Raw genomic sequence first — 26407 nt, 5'->3', positions numbered from 1 at the left:
CCGTAGCATTAGCTGACATCCGCATGTCTATGGTTTTTTGTTATAGCAGCCAAAGCTGACGAAAACAGACTAGTTTACGAGGACCCTTAGTTTTCAGGAGGCTGAGCAGGCTTCTGCTTTACTTACCCTGCCCCTTGGACTCAATCCCAAGGGCTGACCACCTGAAATAGCCTCACACCCACTCTTCCACCCACGACAACCTTGACTTCCCACGGTTGCTAATCTAGATTATCCTTCCTCTTCCTTACTCCCCCCTCCTCCTCCTTTAATTTGATAGACTTGAGATGGTCATGAACTGTTCTGATATCGTCATTACATCTTTAAACACCAGAACGTCACGCGAGACTCAGTTTGTTCTGCAGTGATTCTACTTAATGGTCAACTCCCGCCCCCCAACTCAAGGACATTATATGGAAGATAATAATGTCCCCAAACCCATCATGGAAAACCTTAGTAACAAGAGCCTTTAAAGTGCATTGGGCACGCTCTCTGAATGTCAATGTCTGTTTCCACCTGAACAGAGATTACCTGTAAATACTGGGTCTGTGTAGATTTTCCATTACAGTGACATTAATTTGGTAGCACTCCTCCGCTTTGAGGGTCTCATCCACTTAAATGGTTGGGCTCTTAATTAAATAAAATGTTTAAAGAAAAATATTTAAAAAGTAAAAAAAGCACCCACTGCCTTTGTATGGGTTCCTTAAAAAGCTTATGAGTTAATGCTTTACTGCAGGGTATGATACCAGGGAAGCAAGAGTCAGGGAAGAGGGGAAGTGTGGCCGAAAAGGAGGGAGAGCAAATTCAAGGTGGAATATTACCGAAGTTGGTCCAGCTTTGCAGGAACACTCAGCCGGATGCTTAATCTAATGGGAGGTCTCTGGGGAGAATGTGTGAAACCGCTGAATCTCAGAACTGTCCAATAGCACGGACAGGGGTATTGGGAGGGTATGTGGAGGGTGGGGGGAAGATGAGCGATTTCTCTGCCCGCTCCTTTATGTCTCTCATTAGCCCTCCCCTTGGGGCATTAACCTCCCCGCTTCTCTAGGCAGACCTCCCCTAGCTGGGTTGCTCCTGGGTGCTGAGGCAGCCGCAGCCTTTGCCCCTGTGGTCTTCTGAGCCCATCAGAACTTGTAGAGGCTGAGGTGACCCTGGAACTGCACAGGGTTCTGCCACCACAGGAACAGTGTGAGCTGTAGCTGATGCTGTTCATGCCGGGAGGAGAGGCAAGTATCCCAGGTGGAGATGGGGGAGGGTACAGGTGGGACAAACGGCTCTGGGTCTGCCACACCCATAATCTGTCCATTTACAAAGTTATGGATGCAGTAGGCTTCCTCCCATCCCATTTCACTCCCAGGTAACTACTGTTGACAGTCTGATCCATGCGCTTCCTGATTTTTTCCTGAGACTATCTAAACACACATTTATTTTTTAAATGGAAGCATGACATACATATTAGTATGCAATTTGCTTTTGTCACTTCACATTACCCTGTAATTATCTTTCCAGCTCAGCATATATACATCTACCTCGTTCTTTTTTCTTTTTATATAGATAATCCTGCCTCATTCTTTTAAATGATTGTATAGTTTTCTGTTGTAAGGATGTACCGTAATTTACCTGATTATGTCTCCCTGGATAGACATTCACAGTATTTCCCGGTTTGGGCTATTTTAAACAACATTGTTGTGTAAGTCCAGGCAAGTTTTGGTTCTTTCGGTTTGATGGGAAGTGAGTGGCTAAAATACGTACATCCTCATCTGCCCAGCACCTCCATTGCTGCCTATAGATTAGGCAGTAAGGGGGCTGCAGACCACAGCTCACCCTGCAGAGAGCCAGGCCCGGGCTATGTTGGTGCGGGCCGGGGGCCGGGGTGGGGGCTGGGGGAGCGGGTAGGGGGTCCCCCCCCTGCGGCCACGCAGGTGTAGACTGTAGTGTTAGGAACTACAGGATTTGGGCTTTGGTTGGGTGACTCCAGGGAGAGTTTAAGGATCTGGGAGTTTGCTCTAGAGTGGGTGCTGTCAGGAAGCAGGGACCATTCTAGGATCCGGGCTCTTAATAAATCTTATCTATACGGAGGACAGACTGGAGAGAAGCTAAGGCTATAATTGGTACAGAAGCAGCCGTCACTCACATTCGCCAAGAGAGGGATAGGTCTGGCATCTTGTGGCCTGGACCACGTTCCTGTTAAGTCTTGTTCCATCACCGTCCCGGAGCGACCTTGGCTGATGTTGCTGTTCTGTGAAATTGTTATCTCAACGGGAGAACAGCAAGGCCAGCTGATTGTGCCAGGTCAGCAAGTGTACGTCTGGTGCTGCTTCTCTCTTTCTCAAAGCTGTGAAGGTTGTTTGATGTTCAAGGTGGAAGTAGGGTCTAGGAAAAAGCAAAACTTGACCCTGACCAGCTTCGGAACGTGATCAAATGTCGAAGGCACAACCTCTCCTGGATGCCTTTATGCCTGGACCTGGCTGTTTCTGGATACATCTTGGACAGATGAGAACTCTTCCCTGTTATTTTAAATAGCTTCATTGAGATATAGTTCATATGCCATAACATCCACACATTTAAAGGGTACAATTCAATGGCTTTAGTATGTTCGCAGATAATGTGCAACCGTCACTACTATCTAATCCCAGAACATTTTCTTTTCTTTTCTTTTCTTTTTTTTTATGGCTGAGTTGTACAGCTTGCAGGATCTTAAGCTCCCCGATCAGGGATCAAACCCAGGCCCCAGCAGTGAAAGCATTGAGTCCTAACCACTGGACCCCCAGGGAATTCCCATTTCTTCTGTTTTCATTGCTCCAAACAGAAGCCCCTACCAGGGGTGAAGGCGGGGAAGGGATAAGTTGGGAGATTGGGACTGACAGATACACACTACTATATATAAAATAGATAACTGGGAACTCCCTGGCAGTCCAGTGGTTAGGACTCTGTGTTTCCACTGCAGGGGGCATGGGTTCGATCCCTGGTTGGGGAACTAAGATCCCACACGCCGTGAGGTGTGGCAAAATAAAATAAAATAAAATAAAATAAAATAAAAAATAAGGAATAATGACCTACTGTATATCCCAGGGAACTCTACTCAATACTCTGTAATGGCCTATATGGGAAAACAATCTAAAAAAAGTGAATATACATATATGAATAACTGATTCACTTTGCTGTACAGCAGAAACTAACACAATATTGTAAATCAACTATACTCCAATGAAAACTAAAAAAAAAAAAAAAAAAAAGAAGCCCTGTTAGCAGTCACTTCCTATTTCCTTCACCACAGACCGAGGAAACCACTAATCTACTCTCTGTCTCTATGGATTTGCCTATTTTGGACATTTCATGTAAATAAAATCATACAATGCATAGCCTTTTGTGACTGGCTTCTTTCACTTAGCTTAATGTCTTCAAGGACAATCCTCGTAGCAGCAATCAGTGTTCTATTCCTTTTTATGGCTGATAATGTTCCATCAGAGGGATAGACTACATTTTGTTTATCCATTCATCTATCAATGAACTTCTGGGGTCAATGGGCTTTCCCTGTTGTTTGCTGGTGGTAAAAACAGTACTTTCCTTCTGGAAGCTCAAGACACTTTGTAGGAACCTTTACCTCCTCATAGAACTCCTTGTTTCTCAGAGATGAACCAGGCTCCAGAAGAGAGTGGGAAAGAAAAGGGAAAAGGGCTGGTGGTTAAGGCTCCACGCTTCCACTGCAGGGGGCATGGCTTCAATCCCTGGTCGGGGAACTAAGATCCCACACGCTGCGAGGTGCGACCAAAAATTTTAAAAAAAGGAAAAAAGAAGAGGGAAAATGGCTTTATCGAGCCAAGAAGCTCACAGCCATTCTGTGTGCCAGTCCCACCTGCAAAGATAAAGTGCAGTCCAAAGTGCAAAGATAAATTAGGACAGGAGACACTGCCCTCAAGGAGTTCGTAGTCCAGTGAGTAGAGAGGGTACGTCTGTCGTTTTGCCTGTCAGGATACATCCCATTTTTCGGATTTTCCTTGGGGGAACCACCCTCCTCTTGCTCTCTGGCTCCCAGGAAGGAGAAGCCAGGGCCTGACCAGTCCAACCTGTGGGGCTAGTGGTTCGCTCAGGGGGCATTGACTTCAGACAGTCCAGTGAGATTCCATCACACTTTTACTGGACCTCCTGAAAAGGCAAATTTTTGTTTTGGTTCGTTGTTTTTTCCTATTGGGTTGCTGAGAAAATAGGCTGGAAGCCTGGGGCTGTTGGTGGCCATTTTGCCATGATCTGGGGAGAGCCAGTATGGGTAAGAAGTCAACGGGGAGGAAAGCAGGACTAAGAGACGGGAGAGTAAACCACATCCTGGGATGTGATTTGAGCAGCTGGATCAAGCTGTGCCTTATTTTTTGCTACCTCTAGGCTTTTCAGCTATATGAACCAATAATTTTTAAGAACTAGTAAAAAAATTAATTGTGGCAATGGTTGCACAACTCTGTGACTATAACTAAAACCATTGAATTGCACACTTTAAAATGGGTGAATTATATGGTATATAAATTATATCTGAATAATAAAAAAATAAAATAACACAAGGTAAGGACTATGATAGGTCCATTCACAGGATTGAAACCCAAAGTAAGAACAGGTCAGTCTGTGGAAAGGAGAAGGCAAGCAGCCTTCCTGAGGAAATATTACTCCATTTTACAGGTGAGGAACTAAAGACCCTCCCAGAAAGGAACTGAGTATGAGCATTTGAGTGAGTGACAGGGCTAAGAATTAAAGGGATTAGTACTTTCTAGCCCATGACCTAGTCTCTGAAAACATAGTCTCTACTTATGCGCTGTCAAAATTTCTAAGCCATGCCACCAATTAATTGACCTAAATTATTTTAAAGCATTTATAGCATCGAGCCTGCTCACACAAACATCTGCAAACAGACATGGAGGAAGTCTTTGTAGCTGTAATGTCTCTTGTTTTGGATTTCCAGAGTTTGTTAAAACTCTTCCACAATTCAAACTGGCTTAAGCAAAAAAGTTATATAAATAAGAGATCCAGCATGTGGACTTCAAGCACAGCTGGATCCAGGGGCTCAGCTACGTCATCTGACTTCTGCTATTCTCTGCCCCTCAGCTCCAGGTTTGCACCATGTTGATGTCACTCTTGTGCAGGCTTTCGACACATGGTGGCAAAGGTGGCATTCAGGACCTCTAGGATTACATCCTACCTGTTCAATGACCTCAGAAAATTCAGTGGATTTCCATTGCATATCATTAGCTCAGCTTGGGACACATGCCCACCCCTGGACCAATCACTGTACTTAGGGACATGGATGTTGCTGATTGGTGAGGCTTAGCACCAGAGGCTGGGGGCAGTCCATCTGAGTGGCATGGGATAAGATAGGAGGGAGGAGAATCCTCTTACAGAGGGGAGAATGGATGTTGAGCAGACAAAGTAAAAATCAATATTTAGTTTGGGACCAGGAAGCTGATAGTACTTGCTCACACTGTAGAAAAATAGCCATCTGACAAAGTTGATATTAAAAACTTTCTTTTTAATACTTCAATTTCACCTTCATGACCTGGACTATCCTTTTCTTTTCACTTAATTATCCAAATCTTCAAGTATTGTTCCTCCCTCTTCACTAATATCCTCACCAGTGGCTCCTAGGATCAAGAATGGCCCCCTTCTGACACTTCCCTGGCAGTCCAGTGGTTAAGACTCTGCTTCCAATGCAGGGGGTGCAGGTTCAATCCCTGGTTGGGGAGCTGGGATCCCACATGCTGCGTGGCATGACCATGAAAAAAAAATGAAAAGAATGGCTCCCTTCTGTTCTGTAGCATTTTCTACTTGGATTACCTCCTTCAGCCTGTAATTAATTACTTCCACATATTGTTCCCTGTGTGTATGCAGAACCCATCACAGGGGCCCAGGGTCATGTGACCCAGCCTTCACATTCAGCCACAGACTCACATTTAGACTTTTCATCTGTACAGAAGCTAATTTGCCATTGTGTTTACCATTCAGGACAGGAGTTTGTATCAGTCAGAAAATAGAACACACTTGAGGTCTTTCCAACAGAAAGTTTTAATGTAGGAAACCGGTTAAACAGATGCATAAGTTATCTACTGCTGTGTAACAAGTTGCCCCAAAATTAAGTGGCTTAAAACAACAATAATCATTATCTTTCTTTTTTAAAAAATAAATTAATTTATTTTATTTATTTATTTTTGGCTGTGTTGGGTCTTTGTTGCTGCATGCGGGCTTTCTCTAGTTGCGGTGAGCAGAGGCTACTTTTTGTTGTAGTGGACGGGCTTCTCATTGTGGTGGCTTCTCTTGTTGCTGAGCACCGGCTCTAGGCACGTGGGCTTCAGTACTTGTGGCTTGCAGGCTCTAGAGCGCAGGCTCAGTAGTTGTGGTGCATGGGCTTAGCTGCTCTGCAGCATGTGGGACACTTTAAAATGGGACCAGGGCTTGAACCTGTGTCCCTTGCATTGGCAGATGGATTCTTAACCACTGCGCCACCAGGGAAGCCCATAATAATAATTATCTTTCATACTTTCTGTTGATCCGGAATTCAGGAGCAGTTTGGCTGAGTGGTCCTGATACAGGATCTCTCAGGAGATTGCAGTCAAGATATTGGCAGGGGCTGCAGCATCTGTAGACTTAACTGGGTCTGGAGGAGCCACCTCCACGCTGGTGCCCTCACATTGCTGTTGATGGGAGGCCTGAGTTTCTCTCCGTGTGGGCATCTCCCAGAGCTGCTTGAGTGTCCTCATGACATGGTAGATGGCTTCCCCTAGAGGAAGTGAGTCAAGAGAACAAGAGAGAAGACAGCAGAAGCAAGAAGAGCTACAATTCTGCAGCCTGTGGAAGGAAAACCACATTCACATAGAGATTGACAAAATGAAAAGGCAGAGGACTTTGTACCAGATGAAGGACCAAGATAAAACCCCAGAAAAACAACTAAATGAAGTGGAGATAGGCAACCTTCCAGAAAAACAATTCAGAATAGTGATAGTAAAGATGATCCAGGACCTCGGAAAAGCAATGGAGGCAAAGATCGAGAAGATGCAAGAAATGTTTAACAAAGACCTAGAAGAATTAAAGAACAAACAAACAGAGATGAACAATACAATAACTGCAATGAAGAATCAATAGCAGAGTAACTGAGGCAGAAGAACGGATAAGTGACCTGGAAGACAGAACGGTGGAATTCACTGCTGCGGAACAGAGTAAAGAAAAAAGAATGAAAAGAAATGAAGACAGCCTAAGAGACCTCTGGGACAACATTAAATGCAAAAACATTCTCATTATAGGGGTCCCAGAAGGAGAAGAGAGAGAGAAAGGACCCGAGAAAACATTTGAAGAGATTATAGTCGAAAACTTCCCTAACATGGGAAAGAAAATAGCCACCCAAGTCCAGGAAGTGCAGAGGGTCCCATACAGGATAAACCCAAGGAGAAACATGCTGAGACACATAGTAATCAAATTGACAAAAATTAAAGACAAATAAAAAGTATTGAAAGCAGCAAGGGAAAAATGACAAATAACATACAAGGGAACTCCCATAAGGTTAACAGCTGATTTCTCAGCAGAAACTCTACAAGCCAGAAGGGAGTGGCACAATGTATTTAAAGTGATGAAAGGGAAGAACCTACAGCCAAGATTACTCTACCCAGCAAGGATCTCATTCAGATTTGATGGAGAAATCAAAAGCTTTACAGACAAGCAAAAACTAAGAGAAATCAGCATCACCAAACCAGCTCTACAACAAATGCTAAAGAAACTTCTCTAGGCAGGAAACACAAGAGAAGGAAAAGACCTACAATAACAAACCCAAAACAATTAAGAAAATGGTAGTAGGAACATACATATCGATAACTACCTTAAATGTAAATGGATTAAATGCTCCAACCAAAAGACATAGACTGGCTGAATGGATACAAAAACAAGACCCATATATATGCTGTCTACAAGAGACCCACTGCAGACCTAGGGACACATACAGACTGAAAGTGAAGGGATGGAAAAAGATATTTCATGCAAATGGAAATCAAAAGAAAGCTGGAGTAGCAATACTCATATCAGATAAAATAGACTTAAAATAAAAAATGTTACAAGAGACAAGGAAGGACACTACATAATGATCAAGGGATCAATCCAAGAAGAAGATATAACAATTATAAATACATATGCACCCAACATAGGAGCACCTCAATACATAAGGCAACTGCTAACAGCTATAAAAGAGGAAATCGACAGTCACACAATAATAGTGGGAGACTTTAACACCTCACTTATACCAATGGACAGATCATCCAGACAGAAAATTAATAAAGAAACATAAGCTTTAAATGACACAAGAGACCAAATAAATTTAATTGATATTTATAGGACATTTCATCCAAAAACAGCAGATTACACTTTCCTCTCAAGTGCGCACAGAACATTCTCCAGGATAGATCACATCTTGGGTCACAAATCAAGCCTCAGTAAATTTAAGAAAACTGAAATCATATCAAGCATCTTTTCCAACCACAACACTATGAGATTACAAATGAATTACAGGGAAAAATCATAAAAAGTACAAACACATGGAGGCTAAACAATACATTACTAAATAGTGAAGAGATCACTGAAGAAATCAAAGAGGAAATCAAAAAATACCTAGAGACAAATTACAATGAAAATACGATGATACAAAACCTATGGGATACAGAAAAAGCAGTTCTAAGAGGGAAGTTTATAGCAATACAAGCCTACCTCAAAAAACAAGAAAAATCTCCAATAAACAATCTAACCTTACACCTAAAGGAGCTAGAGAAAGAAGAACAAACAAAACCCAAACTGAGCAGAAGGAAAGAAATCATAAAGATCAGAGCAGAAATAAATGAAATAGAAACAAAGAAAACAATAGCAAAGATCAATAAAACTAAAAGCTGGTTCTTTGAGAAGATAAACAAAATTGATAAACCTTTAGCCAGACTCATCAAGAAAAAGAGGGAGAGGACTCAAATCAATAAAACTAGAAATGAAAAAGAAGTTACAACAGACACCGCAGAAATACAAAGCATCCTAAGAGACAACTACAAGCACCTCTATGCCAATAAGATGGACAACCTGGAAGAAATGGACAAATTCTTAGAAAGGTATTACCTTCCAAGACTGAACCAGGAAGAAATAGAAAATATCAACAGACCAATCACAAGTAATGAAATTGAAACTGTAATTAAAAATCTTCCACCAGGGGCTTCCCTGGTGGCACAATGGCTAAGAATCCGCCTGCCAATGCAGGGGACACGGGTTTGAGCCCTGGTCCAGGAAGATCCCACATGCCACGGAGCACCTAAGCCTGTGTGCCACAACTACCGAGTCTGCACTCTAGAGCCTGTGAGCCACAACTACTGAAGCCCGTGTGCCTAGAGCCCATGTTCTGCAACAAGAGAAGACACCGCAGTGAGAAGACTGTGCACTACAACAAAGAGTAGCCCCTGCTCTCCGCAACTAGAGAAAAGCCCCCGAGCAGCAACAAAGACCCAATGCAGCCAAAAATAAATAAATAAAATAAATTTATTTTTAAAAATATGGCTTAAAAAAATCTTCCAAAAAACAAAAGTCCAGGACTTTTGGCTTCACAGGTGAATTCTATCAAACATTCAGAGAAGAGCTAGCACCCATCCTTCTCAAACTCTTCCAAAAAATTGCAGAGGGAGGAATACTCACAAACTCATTCTAAGAGGCCGCCACCACCCTGATACCAAAACCAGACAAAGATACTACAAAAAAAAAAAAAGAATTACAGACCAATATCACTGATGAATATAGATGCAAAAATCCTCAACAAAATACTAGCAAACCGAATCCAGCAACACATTAAAAGGAACAAACACCATGATCAAGAGGGATTTGCCCCAGGGATGCAAGGATTCTTCAATATATGCAAATCAATCAATGTGATACACCATATTAACAAATTGAAGAATAAAAACCTTATGATCATCTCAATAGATGCAGAAAAAGCTTTTGACAAATTTCAACACCGATTTATGATAAAAATTCTCCAGAATGTGGGCATAGAGGGAACCTACCTCAACAAAATAAAGGCCATATAAGACAAACCCACAGCAAACATCATTCTCAATGGTGAAAAACTGAAAGCATTTCCTTTAAGATCAGGAACAAGACAAGGGTGTCCACTCTGGCCATGATTATTCAACATAGTTTTGGAAGTCCTAGCCACAGCAATCAGAGAAGACGAAGAAATAAAAGGAATACAAATTGGAAAAGAAGAAGTAAAACTGTCGCTGTTTGCAGATGACATGATACTATACATACAGAATCCTAAAGATGCCATCAGAAAACTACTAGAGCTAATCAATGAATTCGGTAAAGTTGCAGGATACAAAATTAATACACAGAAATCTCTTGCATTCCTATACACTAACAACGAAAGATCAGAAAGTGAAATTAAGGAAACAATCCCATTCACCATTGCAACAAAGAGAATAAAATACCTAGGAATAAACCTACCTAAGGAGGTAAAAGACCTGGACTCAGAAAACTATCAGACACTGATGAAAAAAAAAAAAGATGACACAAACAGATGGAGAGATATACCATGCTCTTGCATTGGAAGAATCAATATTGTGAAAATGACTATACTACCCAAAGCAATCTACAGATTCAATGCAATCCCTATCAAATTACCAGTGACATTTTTTATAGAACTATAACAAAAAAATCTTAATATTTGTATGGAGACACAAAAGAGCCCAAATAGCCAAAGCAGTCTTGAGGGAAAAAAACGGAGCTGGAGGAATCAGACTCCCTGACTTCAGACTATACTACAAAGCTACAGTAATCAAGACAATATGATCCTGGCACAGAAACAGAAATATAAATCAATGGAACAGGATAGAAAGCCCAGAGATGAACCCACACACCTATGGTCAACTAATCTATGACAAAGGAGGCAAGGATATACAATGGAGAAAAGACAGTCTCTTCAATAAGTGGTGCTGGGAAAACTGGACAGCTACATGTAAAAGAATGAAATTAGAACACCCCCTAACACCATATACAAAAATAAACTCAAAATGGATTAGAGACCTAAATGTAAGACCAGACACTATAAAACTCTTAGAGGAAAACATAGGAAGAACACTCTGACATAAATCAGAGCGAGATCTTTTTTGATCCACCTCCTAGAATAATGGAAGTAAAAACAAAAATAAACAAATGGGACCTAATGAAACTTAAAAGCTTTTGCACAGCAAAGGAAACTACAAACAAGATGAAAACACAACCCTCAGAATGGGAGAAAATATTTGCAAATGAATCAACGGACAAAGAATTAATCTCTAAAATATATAAACAGCACATGCAGCTCGATATTAAAAAAACAAACAACCCAATCCAAAAATGGGCAGAAGACCTAAATAGACATTTCTCCAAAGAAGACATACAGATGGCCAAGAAGCACATGAAAAAGCTACTCAACATCACTCATTATTAGAGAAATGCAAATCAAAACTACAATGAGGTATCACGTCACACCAGTTAGAATGGGCATCATCAGAAAATCTACAAACAACAAATGCTGGAGAGGGTGTGGAGAAAAGGGAACCCTCTTGCACTGCTGGTGGGAATGTAAATTGGTACAGCCACTATGGAGAACAGTATGGAGGTTCCTTAAAAAACTAAAAATAGAATTACCATATGATCCAGCAATCCCAGTACTGGGCATATACCCAGAGAAAACCATAATTCAAAAAGGCACATGCACCCCAATGTTCACTGCAGCACTATTTACAATAGCCAGCACATGGAAGCAACCTAAATGCCCATCGACAGATGAATGGATAAAGAAGTTGTGGTACATATATAAAATGGAATATTACTCAGCCATAAAAAGGAACGAAATTGAGTCATTTGTTGAGACGTGGATGGATCTAGAGACTGTCATACAGAGCGAAGTAAGTCAGAAAGAGAAAAACAAATATCGTATATTAACGCATATACGTGGAGCCTAGAAAAATGTTGCAGATGAACTGGTTTGCAGGGCAGAAATAGAGACACAGATGTAGAGAACGAATGTGTGGACACCAAGGGGGGAAGGTGGTGGGTGGTGGGTGGTGGTGGTGGGATGAATTGGGAGATTGGGATTGACATATACACGAATATGTATAAAATAGATAACTAATAAGAACCTGCTGTATAAAAAAATAAATAAAATTCAAAAATTCATAAAAAATAAAAAAAGAAAAAGTAAAAAAAAAAAAAAAAGAGAGAGAGAGAACAAGGGAGAAGCAACAACAGTTCCTTTTCTGACCTAGCTTTGGAAGTCAGACTGTCACATCTTCCACATTCTCTTAGGCAAAGGTCAGTCACTAAGTCAATTCTGCCTCCCATTCCAGGGGAGGAGAATTAAGCTTATATACATATATATATATATATATATATATATATATATATATATATGTATATATATATATATATATTTTTTTTTTTGCCTGTGCCGTGTAGCATGTGGGATCTTAGTTCCGCGACTAGGGATCGAACCCGCGCCCCCTGTAGTGGAAGCACAGAGCCCTAACCACCGGACCGCCAGGGAATTCCCTAGGCTCTACCTTTTGAAGGGAGGAGGATCACGGAATTCCTGGATATATTTTGAAAGCATCATAACAGGCAATGATGGAGCTGAGGAACCCAACAGGATGGTGAGACAGTGCACAGATTAGCAAAAGCAGAAAAACACCAACCCACTTAGGACTAGAGAAAGGAAGGGAGGAATTAGGACTATCAAAGCTCAGGACCCAGGACCACCCAGTGGAATCGGGACCTTCAGAGGAGCTGGAGCCTTGAACATGCAGTCACTAGCGGAGGTGCTTCCCAAAGCAGTGAGGGAGATGAATGCTCTGGCTTCTTCCTTCCTCCGCCCTCTAATCTTCCGCCAGTGCCTGGAACCGGCTGAACCTACCAGGAAGCAGAGTGAAAGGGAGCCTGGGAAACAGATTTCCTTGTGATGCAGAGGTGAGCAGAGAGGGCTGGGATGGGTCTGAGATTAAAGGCCTAGCACGGAGTCCTCCAGAACAGCTTATTTGATTAAGTGCTGATGTTGTGGTCAAACTTGTATTGAATTTTCATTATTTTTGTATATCAATATTGGTTTTAATAAAGTGACTTAAAAATTTTTTTTGATTGTGTTTTCGTTGCTGCGCGCGGGCTTTCTCTAGTTGCTGAGAGCGGGGGCTACTCTTCCTTGTGGTGCGCGGGCTTCTCACTGTAGTGGCTTCTCTTGTTGCAGAGCGCAGAGCACAGGCTCTAGGCACACGGGCTTCAGTAGTTGTGGTATGTGGGCTCTAGAGCGCAGCCTCAGTAGTTGTGGCGCATGGGCTTAGTTGCTTCGCAGCATGTGGGATTTTCCCGGACCAGGGCTTGAACCTGTGTCCCCTGCATTGGCAGGCGGATTCTTAACCACTGCGCCACCAGGGAAGTCCCTAAAGTGACATTTTAAAACGGAAAATGAGGGACTTCCCTGGTGATCCAGTGGTTAAGACTCCGTGCTTCCACTGCAGGGCCCATGGGTTCCATCCCTGGTTGGGGAACTAAGATCCCACACGCCGTGTGGCGTGGAAAAAAAAAAAAACTGAAAAAAGAAAAGAAAAATGAAAGAAAATTCTCCAGTCTCCTTTACTCTTTCCTAATTTTAAAAAAGACTTCTGGGCTTCCCTGGTGGTGCAGTGGTTGAGAGTCCGCCTGCCGATGCAGGGGACACGGGTTCGTGCCCCGGTCCGGGAAGATCCCACATACCGCTGAGCAGCTGGGCCCGTGAGCCATGGCCGCTGAGCCTGCGCGTCCGGAGCCTGTGCTCCGCAGTGGGAGAGGCCACAGCAGTGAGAGGCCCGCGTACTACAAAAAAAAAAAAAAAAAGACTTCTGTGGGACCAGAAGGGAAGGGGCATGTTAATGCCCAGACAGGAGAAAGCTGATTTAGCCTTTCTGTGGAAACAGCCTTTGTTATTCTCTTTAAAACTTGTCAGCATTGGAGAACTGACTATGCAACTGATACAAATCCTTCATCACATTCTAACCTGGGTTCCTAGTCTCTGCCACAACAAGCCTCTGATTCCAAGAAGAAATAATTTATCTTGTCCACTCTGTCCATACAGTAATGTGTACGTGAATGTTCATAGCAGCTTTCCTAATAATAGCCAAAAAGTGGAACCAACCCAATGTCCATCAGTGGGTGAATGGGTAAACAAAATATGGTCTATCCACATAATACAGTATTGTTCTGCCATAGAAAGGAATGGTATACTGACCCAGGCTACAACATGGATGAACCTTGAAAACATTATGCTAGATGAAAGAAGCTGGTCAAAAAAGGCCACATATTGTATGATTTCCTCCCGTAGAGACAGAAAGTAGATCAGCCTGGGGTGGGGGGCGGTATGGGGAATGGGGTATGACTGCTAATAAGTCAGCATTTCTTTTTGGGGTGATGAAGCGTTTTGGAACTAGACAGTGGTGATGGCTGAACAACTCTGCGGGTGACCTGACAAATCCTGAGAGCCTGTAGTTCTTTGAATTAATTTGTCTTCAGACTCTGAAATATTGTTGAAAGATACTTGATGAGTAATTATGACAAGGATGCTAATAAGAAAAACCTGGGCAAAGAAGAAAATATACCATGTAGTTGATAGATTTTATAGTTTTGTGATTAGAGTTACTTTTGTCTCTTCTCCAATTTTTGATAGCACCATTACTTTTATAATATAACATATAAATTTATAGATGACTTCTGGCTGCATCTTTGGTTTGGCCACCACCATGTTTTCAAAAATTGGAGTTGAATGTATTTAGATACAGCATCTATGCTTCAGTTTGCCACAGTCCTCCCTATTCCCTATTGCCTTAAGCTGATGCCATCTCATATAAACTGCCTGATCCCTGAAGGCATTTGAATTTGGGTCCCATGACTTACATAATAAAACCCCCATAATATACAATTCACTGTGGTCCACTGAGATGCTAAGTGTCCACATTTTAAATCCCTGACAAGTGGAGTTAGAATGTTATTTAATCAGTTTGAAAATGAAAATTAACATTTAACATCCAGATAAAAAGAGACTTGTTCTTGGTACTTTTCTACAGAGTTGGGTTGCTTGGGAAGTCAAAAAGGCTATATTTGTCAGTTTAATTCAATTTAATAGGAAACCTCTTAAGGTATTACAAGCAGAAAGAGATTTACTATAGGGAAATAGTGGCTTCTAAATGGGCTGGTGAGGCTGGAGAAGCAAGCTCTAGGCTGAGCCTCCCTCCAGTGAAGGCTGCCAGGATAACATTACAGAACTGACCTGCTAGGAAAAGCAGGGCCTTTGCCATACTTTGCAAGGTGGGGAATCAGGGGACCATTACTAGAACTCTGAGTTCAGTAACACATTATCACAGCCAGGAACCTTCCATCAACCTAGCTGCACCTGTTTCTTGACACCTGAGTGGGAAACTGGATACTGGGCCACTACTGCCCCCTATTGCCTGGTAGCCTTTGAAGAAATAATCCCTCAAACTTGCACAGCACATTTATGTACATAGTGTCACCGGATCCTCATGATAACTTTACCAGATAAGCAAAGAATGTGGTGGCACATTTTTTATAGATAGGGAAAGTAAGGTTCAGAGAGGTGATGGAACATAATTAAGGTCACACAGCTATGTGCAACACTGGAGTAACAACCCAGATCTCATCTTCAGGCCACTTCAGTGAACTTGGTATGTCCGCTAACATGTCATGAGTGAGGTTTTTTGTGGCCCTATGCTACCGCCTAAGAGCATAGTACACACATGCCAGGAGTAGTGCCTCATGAGTGACACAGACTCAGTAGGCACAATAACGATGACTCAATAGGCACAAATCCACCTTGTAAGCACAGAGGAAGGGTCTAGTATTTGGCAGAAGGAGGTCTGGAGAGGATATCTGAGTTGGGTTTTGAGGGATGAGTAGGAGTATGCCAGGAGGCAAAACTGGAAAAAAATTGTCTTAGTAGCTCGCAAGAGCTAAAGGGGTGTGGGGTGTCAGCAAGACTTTGGGGAGGTGAGAGACTTCTAAGTTTGGAGGATGTAGACAAGGTAAAGTTTGTTTTTTGTTTTTTTGTAGTTGTATTATACACATACAGTAAAATACGGAGCATTACTCTTAAGTATACAGCTTCCTGAGTTTTTTTTTAAAAAAGCGTACGTAAACACTCATGTACCCATCATTTAGGTGACGATATAAAACATTTCCAACATCGCAGTAGGTTTCCTCGTGCCCCTTCCCAGTCTATACCCGTCCCCATCCTTCCCCAGTCGGTTGTTGCGAGGTGAGGGGAGGCTAACACAAAATTTCAAGTCCTTGGCTTCAGCCCCATTCCTCCTTCCACTCCTATTGCTGCCTCCAAATCTTTCGCCGTCTTTATGGATAATCCTAAGAAGGGCGTGCATGGGGCGAAAGAGGTTTCTTGATACTACCGCTTTCTAGTGTGCTGCACGGAAACTTAGGCTGTACGCGAACGGGGATAGGGATACGGACGGACGATGGTTTCTGGTCCTTCGGAGCTACCGTCCAGGCTCGGGCCGCGCAGAGCCGCCTTGTCCCTCGGCGGCCGCCGTGCGTCCGTTACGTGGCAGCTACTGGCGCCCACCAATCCACGGCGCCCGCATCAGCCCCCTCGGGTGGCGCAGCCGGAAGGGGCGGAGCTGAGGTGGCGGCGGCTGAGACGACAGCGGTGGCAGCGGCGACGGCGGCTCTGGAGGCCGCAGTCCCGGTCCTGGCTTCGGCCCCAGCCCCACCATGGTGACGCTCGCTGAGCTGCTGGTGCTCCTGGCCGCCCTCCTGGCCACGGCCTCGGGCTACTTCGTCAGCATCGACGCGCATGCCGAGGAGTGCTTCTTCGAGCGGGTCACCTCGGGCACCAAAATGGGCCTCATCTTCGAGGTGGCCGAGGGCGGCTTCCTGGACATCGACGTGGAGGTGCGGGCGCGTTGCCCGCGGCCGAGGCGGGGTCGCGCGGCCGCTCGGGAGTTGTCGGCACCCGGGGCCCGCGGGGGGAGCGGGACACGGAGGCCGCTGTCCGAGTACTGGGAGGGGCCCGAGCCGCCACCCGGCGACCCCCTAACGGCCCCTTTGCCCGCGCCCGCCCGGATTGCGGGCTCCGCTCGGGATACGGAGCCGTTGTGTGGTTGCTTTGGATTCTCAGCTTGAACGGCGTGTTCCCCTTGGAACCTCTCGCCGAGCTTTGTCGACCAGGCGCCGCGTGTCAGCTCCGGGCCCGGGAGGCGCTTCACAGTCGCGTTTAGCTGGCGGCGGGTCTCGATCCGGTCATCAGCTACTTCCCTTCATAGCGCAAATTAAAGTTGGGACGTGGCATGGAAACTTCTGAAAAAGTATATCGGAAGCTAGGGAGGAGTGCTAGGCAGACGTTCGCGTTGTGTTTGCCTTTATTTTTCACCCGAGTTAACTCGTTCTTACACAAACCTCCGGATACCTCGCTCAGCCATCTCATGGCTAGGAGAGTGGAGTTGGGTCCTGCAGTTTAGAAGTGACTGCAGCGTGGTATCTGGAGAAAACGGAAAATTATTTTAAGAAACTAGCAGTCCCTAAACTTTCTCCTGTGTCTTTTTTTAAGTCCAGGGAATGACTCGCCTCTGACTTTTTTTTTAGGAAACCAGATGTAATTACTATTTAAATTCACCTGTTAGCGTGATTAATTGGGTCTAAGGATTTTCCATCTGACAGTGACCATCAGCTGAGCGGGACATAAATCGCACAAAACAAGTGCAGTCCAGAAATAAGGAGATGACGGAAGGAATGACTGTTAAAATTAGCTAAGATCTTAAGACATCAACTATTTCAGTCCGCAAGTTTTACAGGTGGCACGGGCTTCATAAGAGGATCCGACTTGTGCAAGGCCTAACAGTGGGGTAACGCACTGGGGTGAGAACATGGGGCTCCCAACTTCCAACCTAGTCCTTTCCCTTAGGCCTTCAGGCGTCTCAGATAAAGCAGATTCCTTTACCGTCAGATCAATCAGGAAAACCTAGACGTGTAGCTTGCTCAAAATTCTTAGTTTTAAAGAGATTTCTTCTTTTCTAGTTTTGATATTAACAGCTACATATTTGCCTGTTTGTTGGTGGTATTGGGCCGCTTGAAGACAAGTGTAAGGTGTGTTTCTGAGGGATTTACGTTTAAGTTGGACAAATAAGACAAATGTTGTCACGTAGACAAATGTAGAGTTGAAAGGTGTTCAGAGAGCCTTGTTCCTTAAATGAGAGAACTGCGGCCCAAAGAGGTTACTGTCAGTAACTGAAGTGGAGGCGACGGCAGGTTACATTTTCTTAGAGAATGTTCTGTTGCCAGCAGACATCACTTAACGATTTTAAATCTTTTGAGCTATCTCACGCATTTCTCTCCTGCTTCCAGATTACAGGGCCTGATAATAAAGGAATTTATAAAGGAGACCGGGAGTCCAGTGGGAAATACACGTTTGCAGCTCACATGGATGGAACATACAAGTTTTGTTTTAGCAATAGGATGTCCACCATGACTCCAAAGATAGTGATGTTCACCATTGATATTGGGGAGGCCCCCAAAGGACAAGACATGGAAACAGAAGGTGAGATGAACATTCAGAAGATTGATATCCCATTCTAAGAGTTAATAGTAATTCTGTACATTTTATCCACCTGAGTGGAGTGTTTGATTTTTTAGGTTCACTGATTGTATTTACGACCAGAAACCTTTTGTGAAATACACTTTTTATTTATCGAAATCTCCTAATTAACAAAAAGAAGTTATTGGAGGTTCATGTTTATATTTTACTTCTTTACAATTGCCATTTCAGGCAGCTTTTCTTAGTCACTTGTGCTCTTGTAAGCATGTAGGTTACATGTGTCTTAGGTTGTTTGTTCTGTTAATTTGCTTATTCTGGTATATACATTTTTAGTTGCTCATTTGTATACATGACTAGTTTAGCTAAACTTTTTGTATGTGTGTGTTTATATCTTACACTCTTCTTCAGGTGGTGGAGATACCTGGGATGGTATGTGGATTGATTTTTGACAGCATCCTGTCTTTCTGCCTATTTTTGTTGGCTACTATCTAATTTCTGCTTTCCTTCTTTCTAACCTCAGTTTGTTAGCATGAGAGTGTTTTTTCTCTTAGTTAAAAATAAAAACCTACAGCTAATTTAGAGTTTTAGAGTGGTTGTTTTTTGGTGGTTTCTATTTGGTTACAGGAGATACAGGGTAGGTCATTTGAAACTTGGTTAGATGTGAAATGCAGTTCTAGGAGCCATGTCTAGATGAGGTGACAAAAGCTTTGTCAGACATATGTTGCAGTTGGATTAATTTTTATTCCTCAACTGACCAGCAGTGAACCCTAAATTGATTCTTCTGGATACATTGCTTACCAGGAACCAGCACGTAAGGACTAAAACAAATTTTTTTTTGGCACAGTACGTTTCAGGAGTTTTGGAAACTGGTAGTAGTAGTTTTAATAGTACTTCATAGTATTAATATGATATCATTTGCCCTAGATAGTGAGCACTTAGAGTATTTACGTTAAAGAACGTGAACTGTTTTTAGGTGCTGAAATCTATAGAATTTAGAGAATCATACTACTAAGAAATTTCTGTGCTTGCTTTCCAGGGTCATTTGCAGTTCAGGACTTGGCTAATTCTCAAGGAGAATTAGGAGTTTTGAAGGGCTTTGACTTTGTTCATTTTCTGGAAATTAGTCCTTTCTAAATAGTCAGAAAATGTTGGCTGATGAATGTGCATACTCTTCTTAAATCTTTTAACACGATATTTAAAATTCTCGCTTTTGCTTGTTAATATCAGTGAATGGCAGCTGTAAAACCAAGCTTTCCTCTAAAGCAGTGGTTCTCAGGTTGGGATGATTTTTGCCCCCCAGGGGACATTCGACAGTGTCTGGAAACATTTTTGATTCTCGTGGCTGGGTTGGTGCTTGTACAATGCATTGGACAGCTTCCCACCACCAAGAATTATGTGGTCCAGACTGTCCCCAGTGCTTCTCCTGAGAAACCCTGCTCTAAAGGTTCCACCTAGGGCATGGGCTTCTCACATGAAGCTAGTGAGGGATCATTGGTGATTCCAGCCCAACTACCTTAAAATGGTAGAGGCTCTTGGTTTCTCTTAAGAAATGTAGGATTATCTGTGGCAATTTGGAATTCAAGATGAGGCCCAATGTTGGGCAGTCCTGAAGAAACCCCTCCGATGCAGTCTTCCCTTGTGGTATATTTTTTTCATACCTGTTTGTTCATTGTCATAATACAGCATTACCTAGAAGCATACACTTATTTTTCAGAACTGTTAGTTTACCTTGCTAAAGAGAATACCTGCTTTTAAACCTTGTGCGGCTGAGAGCTTGTTTCTTCACTTGCAGTGCCTGCTGTTTCCCACTATAGTGAAATTATTGCTTTGACTGTAGTAGAAGAATGTTCAGTTGGTGTGGATTTTCCTCAGAACGTCTTCATGTTTTTCTCTGCTCAGCTTCATAAAGATTAAAAGTCAGTTTTGATACTACTCCTAAATTAACATTAGACTTATATGATTTTTTAAGAGTAGATTTTGATTTAGTTTAAATATTGTTATTTATAGGATTATTATTAGGGGTCTGTTTATTTTATGTTTTGTGGCACCCCCTCCCCACCCCACCCCCGCCAGTCGTTTTTTTTCCTCCACTATGGTTAGCGGTGAGTTTAGTGAACTTCACTTAGGAATTCCTTGGAAGACATTTCTTAGGGTTGTAGTCCTTTAGTTAGTAAACGTTGTATAGTATGTTTCCTACTCTGAAAAAGGTTTCTCTACTGGGAATGAACTTTAAAAAAGGCGTTGAGAATTAAATTGTCATCAGTGGTCCAAAATGATGTCTGAGCCATTTCTTAAAAATAGCTTCTTTTGGGGCTTCCCTGGTGGCACAGTGGTTAAGAATCCGCCTGCCAATGCAGGAGACACGGGTTTGAGCCCTGATCCGGGAAGATCCCACATGCCGCGGAGCAGCTAAGCCTGTGCGCCACAGCTCCTGAGCCTGTGCTGTAGAGCCCGTGAGCCACAACTACTGAGTCCGTGTGCCACGACTGCTGAGGCCCACGCACCTAGAGCCCGTGCTCCACAACAGGAGAGGCCACCACAATGAGAAGCCCGTGCACCACAACGAAGAGTAGCCCCCGCTCGCCGCAACTAGAGAAAGCCCATGTGCAGCAACAAAGACCCAACGCAGCCAAAAATAAAATAAAATTAATAAATTTTTAAAAATTAAAAAAAAATAGCTTCTTTTGTATGCCATCTCTGGAGGAATTTTTTTTGTTTTGTTTTTTTTGTTTTTGTTTTTTTTTACTGCTTTATAAGTATTTTTCAGAAAGAGATTGCCAAGTATGTGCTAATCTGTTTTCAAATCCTTTTGTAGCTCACCAGAACAAGCTAGAAGAAATGATTAATGAGCTCGCAGTGGCAATGACAGCTGTAAAGCATGAACAGGAATACATGGAAGTTCGGGAGAGAATACACAGAGCAAGTACGTTAATGCTTTGTCTGGGGGCCGTGACTTGGTGATGGTGTATTACCCAAGGGCTTGCTTGTGTTTTCTTCATTTGGAAATTTTGCAAACATAAACATACTAAAATATTGACTTAAAAAAAATCTATGCAAAGATATTTTTTGAGTATACGTGTTTCTTTGTAGAGCTTTGTACTAGTTTATTATTGGAACATTCATTCTGAACCAAACCTTAAGAGTTAAAAAAAATGTATGGTCAGTTAGGGAGTAAGCTAATGGTTTTCGTAAAGCAGAAGGGAAAAACACTGTAAAATGGATATTGCATTGTTTTTTTTTTTAACTTTTAATTTTATATTGGAGTATAGCCGATTAACAAAGTTGTGATAGTGTCAGGTGCACAGCAAAGCGACTCAGCCATACATATACATGTATGCTTTCTCCCCCAGACTCCCCTCCCATCCAGGCTGCCACATAACATTGAACAGAGTTCCCTGTGGTATTGCATTGGTTTTAAATCACAATCTGAAACTTTTGTGCCAGTGTGGTAAATGTTATATGCTGAGGCTTAGCTGTTTTTCTAAAACCTAATGTTTGGTCTAGTTAAAATAGAAAGCATTAAAACATGAATAGAGGTACTCACCAGGTGAAGATCAGTTTGGGCTCCCAAGTTTGTAAACTGGGAACTGAGAATGTATTAGTCTTCAGAAACATTGATAATTGGAATCCCGTCTTAGGTTGCAAAAGCCTGTTTTAGCCCAGGATGTAGCATTAATTATGTTGCTTTTGCATTTAAAATTAAGAGGAGGTACCATATTGACCCACAGACCAGATGACCATACTTTAGATCCAGGTCCACACGCATTCAGTATCTTCATCCTCCAGGTTGTCCTTGGGGATAGACCTCACTGGAAGCAGGCTCGTCTGTAAATGCAAAGTGGCTTATGTCTGGAATCTTTGTTTTGAAGTTGGGGTAGGGAGTGGAGAGAAGAGCGACTCAAATAGATAAGAACAGGTTGAATTTCTTCAAGATGTGATTTCTGTTCTTCCCACCCTCTTACATCTATTCTTGCTGCTGATGGAAAGGCCCCTTTAAGACCTAGAGCGCAGACTTCACCTCTCCTTGGGAGAGTAATGAGTAAATGTAACAGACTGGAGAAGTGCCTCTGTTCTCCCTTTTTTGGGATGGAATGGGGCCTGAGATGGACCAAGGCTTTTATGCACACTCTCTTGCCTCTTCCACCATGATTCCTTCTCCTTGCCTGCACCCTCTGGAATCCCTGCCTTCTCTCCCTCACCTCTTGGTTATTTTGCTCCCAGCTGGGGGCCAGCCCATTCTGGGATGAGAAGGGCAGAACAAAGCGTGAGGACTCAGAGTTTTCAGGGCTTTGTAGTTTAACTAGTTCAGGCCAGGTGGCTTTAAGGAGATAGGTTCTTGGGAACACAGCAGCCAGAGGAAGCACCAATCTTCCAGTCTGTGGGGACATCCAACCTTATTCTCTCGTCGTTAATTTGAATGGAGATACTCTTGTATTTGTTTCACAAACAAAATAGAATTTTAGACATTCAGTTTAGTTTCCCAAATCAGATAGTTCCCACAATGCTGTTTGTTATTTGTACATCTTCCTATAACACTGGCTTCTCAGAGGTGGCTATAATGAGACTTTTTTTACACTACAGTATTGTAATAACACTGTGTTGCTTTTAGATCAGGCTAATGTGTGAATGGCATGAGAACAGCGTCTTATATACACACATTTTCCTAGATGGTTACTTTCCTATGTTAGTATGCTTCAGTGTGTTCTATTTAAGCTTAAAGATGCATTTTTCTATAAGTGAAGGGAGAGATAAATATTTCTTTTTATGTGGTTGCTTAATATTTTGAAGTATTTACTCAGCCATTCCCCTTTTAGACAAAAATTTTAAGATGCTAGTCATTCAGTTATGCTAGAAATTGGTTACTAAGTTTGCAGCAGAAATAAACTTCATGCCATGGAATTAGCACTAAAATGTAAGTGTTGGTGGTTTTTAGAGTTCTAGTTAATGTTCTTGGGCATGTGTCTGTTTTTACTCTGGAAAAAAACCCACTTTTTTGAATAACTACAAGTTATCTTTCTGGAAACATTTAATTGCTTTTCACTTCTTTTTGAGTGATCATCAGTCCAGTTTATCTTTTTATAAATGGTATACATACATCTGAACATACAACGATCAGTTATTCATCTGTATTACTGTATTGCTCATTATTATTGTTTTTAGTATTGGTCATTTGCAGAAAAATCAGAAACTACCCAGTGCTTTTAAAAAGTTAAGGAATTTGATCAGGAAGCTGAAAGAATGTGATATAAATTGAGTGGAATAAGTTAATATAGTCACTGCTGTTCCTTTGATGATCAGATTCTTAGCTTAAAAATGGGGTAAATCATGAGACTAGTTCAAGTTTGTCTAGTAGTAGCTGCCAGTATTGGTCCATGAAACTGAGAAACCTCACCATCTAGAACAGATGCTAAGTACTGTACATAGTGCTCAGTAAATATTTATTGGATCAATGTTTAAAGAGAAAGACTCTTAGACTGACACATTTTGACTTGGGAGGTAGTGCTTTTTGGTTAACTCTGTGATCTTGAAATAATCTGTTGATTTTTTTTTTAAGTGAATTTTCTGATTCAGCAGAAAGGATTGTAACGCAGGGACTTTCTAATGTGTGGGACTGGGTTTTAACCCTAGGCTGTGACCTTGCGCAGGTCACTTTTCCTCTCTTTTCTCATGCATAATCAGATTGGGCTTGACTGAACTCCACGAATCTTTAAGGTCTCACCTAAACCTAAAGTTCTCTGCTTCTGAGTACGTTAAGTTGCTTGGGGACAAAAGACAGCGGTATTCAGAGTACTGTGCATGTTGTGTGAAGTGTGACTCTCACGTGGAATTAAGGATGGGGGATAATTTGTGATGCCTATGCTGTTTCTTTTTTTTTTTTTTTTTTTTTTGCGGTATGCGGGCCTCTCACTGTTGTGGCCTCCCCCGTTGCGGAGCACAGGCTCCGGACGCGCAGGCCCAGCGGCCACGGCTCACGGGCCCAGCCGCTCCGCGGCACATGGGATCCTCCCAGACCGGGGCACGAACCCGTATCCCCTGCATCGGCAGGCGGACTCTCAACCACTGCGCCACCAGGGAGGCCCGCCTATGCTGTTTCTTTTTTCCGTTCTTTCTTTTTGTTAAATTCTGTTTGTTTGTCCTCCACAGTCAATGACAACACGAACAGCAGGGTGGTCCTTTGGTCCTTCTTTGAAGCTCTTGTCCTCGTTGCCATGACACTGGGACAGATCTACTACCTGAAGAGGTTCTTTGAAGTCCGGAGGGTTGTTTAAAAAGCCTTTTCCTGATGATCGGAAGCTCATAATTCACTGTTTACCAAACATCTTGGTCATAATAATGTCATTAGTTTCTACGTTTTTATTTTCTAAACTGTTCATCCACAGCTTCTGTTGCTTTGTGATTAATAGATATTGGGGGAAAACACTTTTTTAGGAAAGTTATAGTGAAAATTTGACCTGTGATTGGCATGATTTCATATTTCAGTTCTTGCTCCATATACAGGTCCTTCCAGAACTCACACACTGTAAGTGGAACATAGGTGTATAGTCCTTATTATATCTTCTTTCCTTTTGTTTTCATAGTAAAATGCAGTTTGTTCAGGATAGTACTTTACTGATAGTACTTTACTAAAAATGACTGCATTCTTGGGATCCCTTATCCTGCAGTTCACGTCATTAAAGGTTCATTTTGTTGTTGAGTCCTTATCAGAAACAACAATCTGAATCTTGACATTTTCTAGCCAGCCTAATGGCAGAGCTCTGTGACTAGAGGATGCTACCAGGTTGGTACTTTTATACTTTGTCTGTCTTGTTTTTGCTTTAAAGATAAGACTTAAACCAACAACCTTTTTCCCCTTTAAAGTTTTACTTTGAACCTTAGAACTCAATCACCTCCACTTAAAATTGTTGACACAAGCAGCTAATAACCATTTTTTGGTTTCTGCCTAACCTTGTAAGAAGTCTCTATTAAAGCCAATTCTCTGGGTGTTGCAGTGAATGGTGGTTCTTTTTCTTTCTATGCTGGCACATCCACTTTCTCTACTCTCGGCACGGAGGAGGTATGCATTCACATAATTGGAAAAATCTGGATTTCTGAAGCCAAAGGGTTAAAAGCCTCTTGGATTTCTTTGCAGTGATATACAGCCACTATTTTATTTTTGATCAGTGGCATTTTGGCCACTGTTTAATTAGTGTACTGAGCATTACTGTCAGTACTAGGGTATTTGTTTTTGTTTTTCTTGGGTCTTTCTTTTTTTGGCACATGTGAATTTTGTATAAAACGAAATGACTTTCTCTTGGCCTCTGATGATGGGTTTAAAATTAAAGGAGCATCTAGTTTTGGTGTGGGGATGGTCCAGGATTATGTTGTGACTGATGTATATTGATTACTTGTACATTTGTTTTGGATCTTTGCAAGGGGAAAACTACAAGTAACGAGTTTTATATAATTAATTTAAATTTGTTACAGGTTTTCATGTTCGGGATAAACAATTTTTCAACCTTGGGTGAAAATACTTGCAACAGTTTAAGGTGACTGTGTTTTACCTTAGGACAACTGTTGCATGCCAATTTGTGTGCGTGTGTGTGAAAACACTTCAAAATTGAGTTAAAAGATGTAAATTTAAAATTAGTTGTGTATCTAATCTGCCCCAGGTCCAGTAAATAAACAGTTCTTTTTAAAAACAGTCTTGGTATTCTGTGTTTTATATATTAACGATTAATTCACATTTGTTAAATACCAACTTGCTAATCATATTTGAAATGAGACATGTCATGTTTTCTGAGTAATGATGCCTGTTAT

At 42.1% G+C, this 26407-nt stretch overlaps 1 protein-coding gene across 1 annotated transcript; it reads left to right on the top strand.

The window, feature by feature from the left end:
- Positions 1 to 16685: 16685 nt before the first annotated feature.
- On the top strand, positions 16686 to 26291 carry TMED2 (transmembrane p24 trafficking protein 2). The gene is made up of 4 exons (XM_082640350.1): positions 16686 to 16971; positions 18421 to 18613; positions 21426 to 21533; positions 24755 to 26291. Exons 1-4 carry the CDS (start codon positions 16792 to 16794, stop codon positions 24877 to 24879), a joined length of 606 nt encoding a protein of 201 aa, XP_082496476.1. The 5' UTR covers positions 16686 to 16791; the 3' UTR covers positions 24880 to 26291.
- Positions 26292 to 26407: the final 116 nt, after the last annotated feature.

This window comes from Mesoplodon mirus (genome assembly GCF_964341445.2).
Source record: "Mesoplodon mirus genome assembly, chromosome: 13".
NCBI lineage: Eukaryota > Metazoa > Chordata > Mammalia > Artiodactyla > Ziphiidae > Mesoplodon > Mesoplodon mirus.
This window is presented reverse-complemented; position numbering and strand designations above follow the sequence as displayed.

What these genes read in the sequence shown, in the direction of transcription:
- TMED2 (XM_082640350.1), top strand. Translation starts at nt 16,792, where the DNA reads ATGGTGACGCTCGCTGAGCTGCTGGTGCTCCTGGCCGCCCTCCTGGCC. An exon ending in TCCTGGACATCGACGTGGAG is followed by an intron (nt 16,972 to 18,420) that starts GTGCGGGCGCGT and finishes TCCTGCTTCCAG; the next exon opens with ATTACAGGGCCTGATAATAA. An exon ending in GGAGAGAATACACAGAGCAA is followed by an intron (nt 21,534 to 24,754) that starts GTACGTTAATGC and finishes TGTCCTCCACAG; the next exon opens with TCAATGACAACACGAACAGC.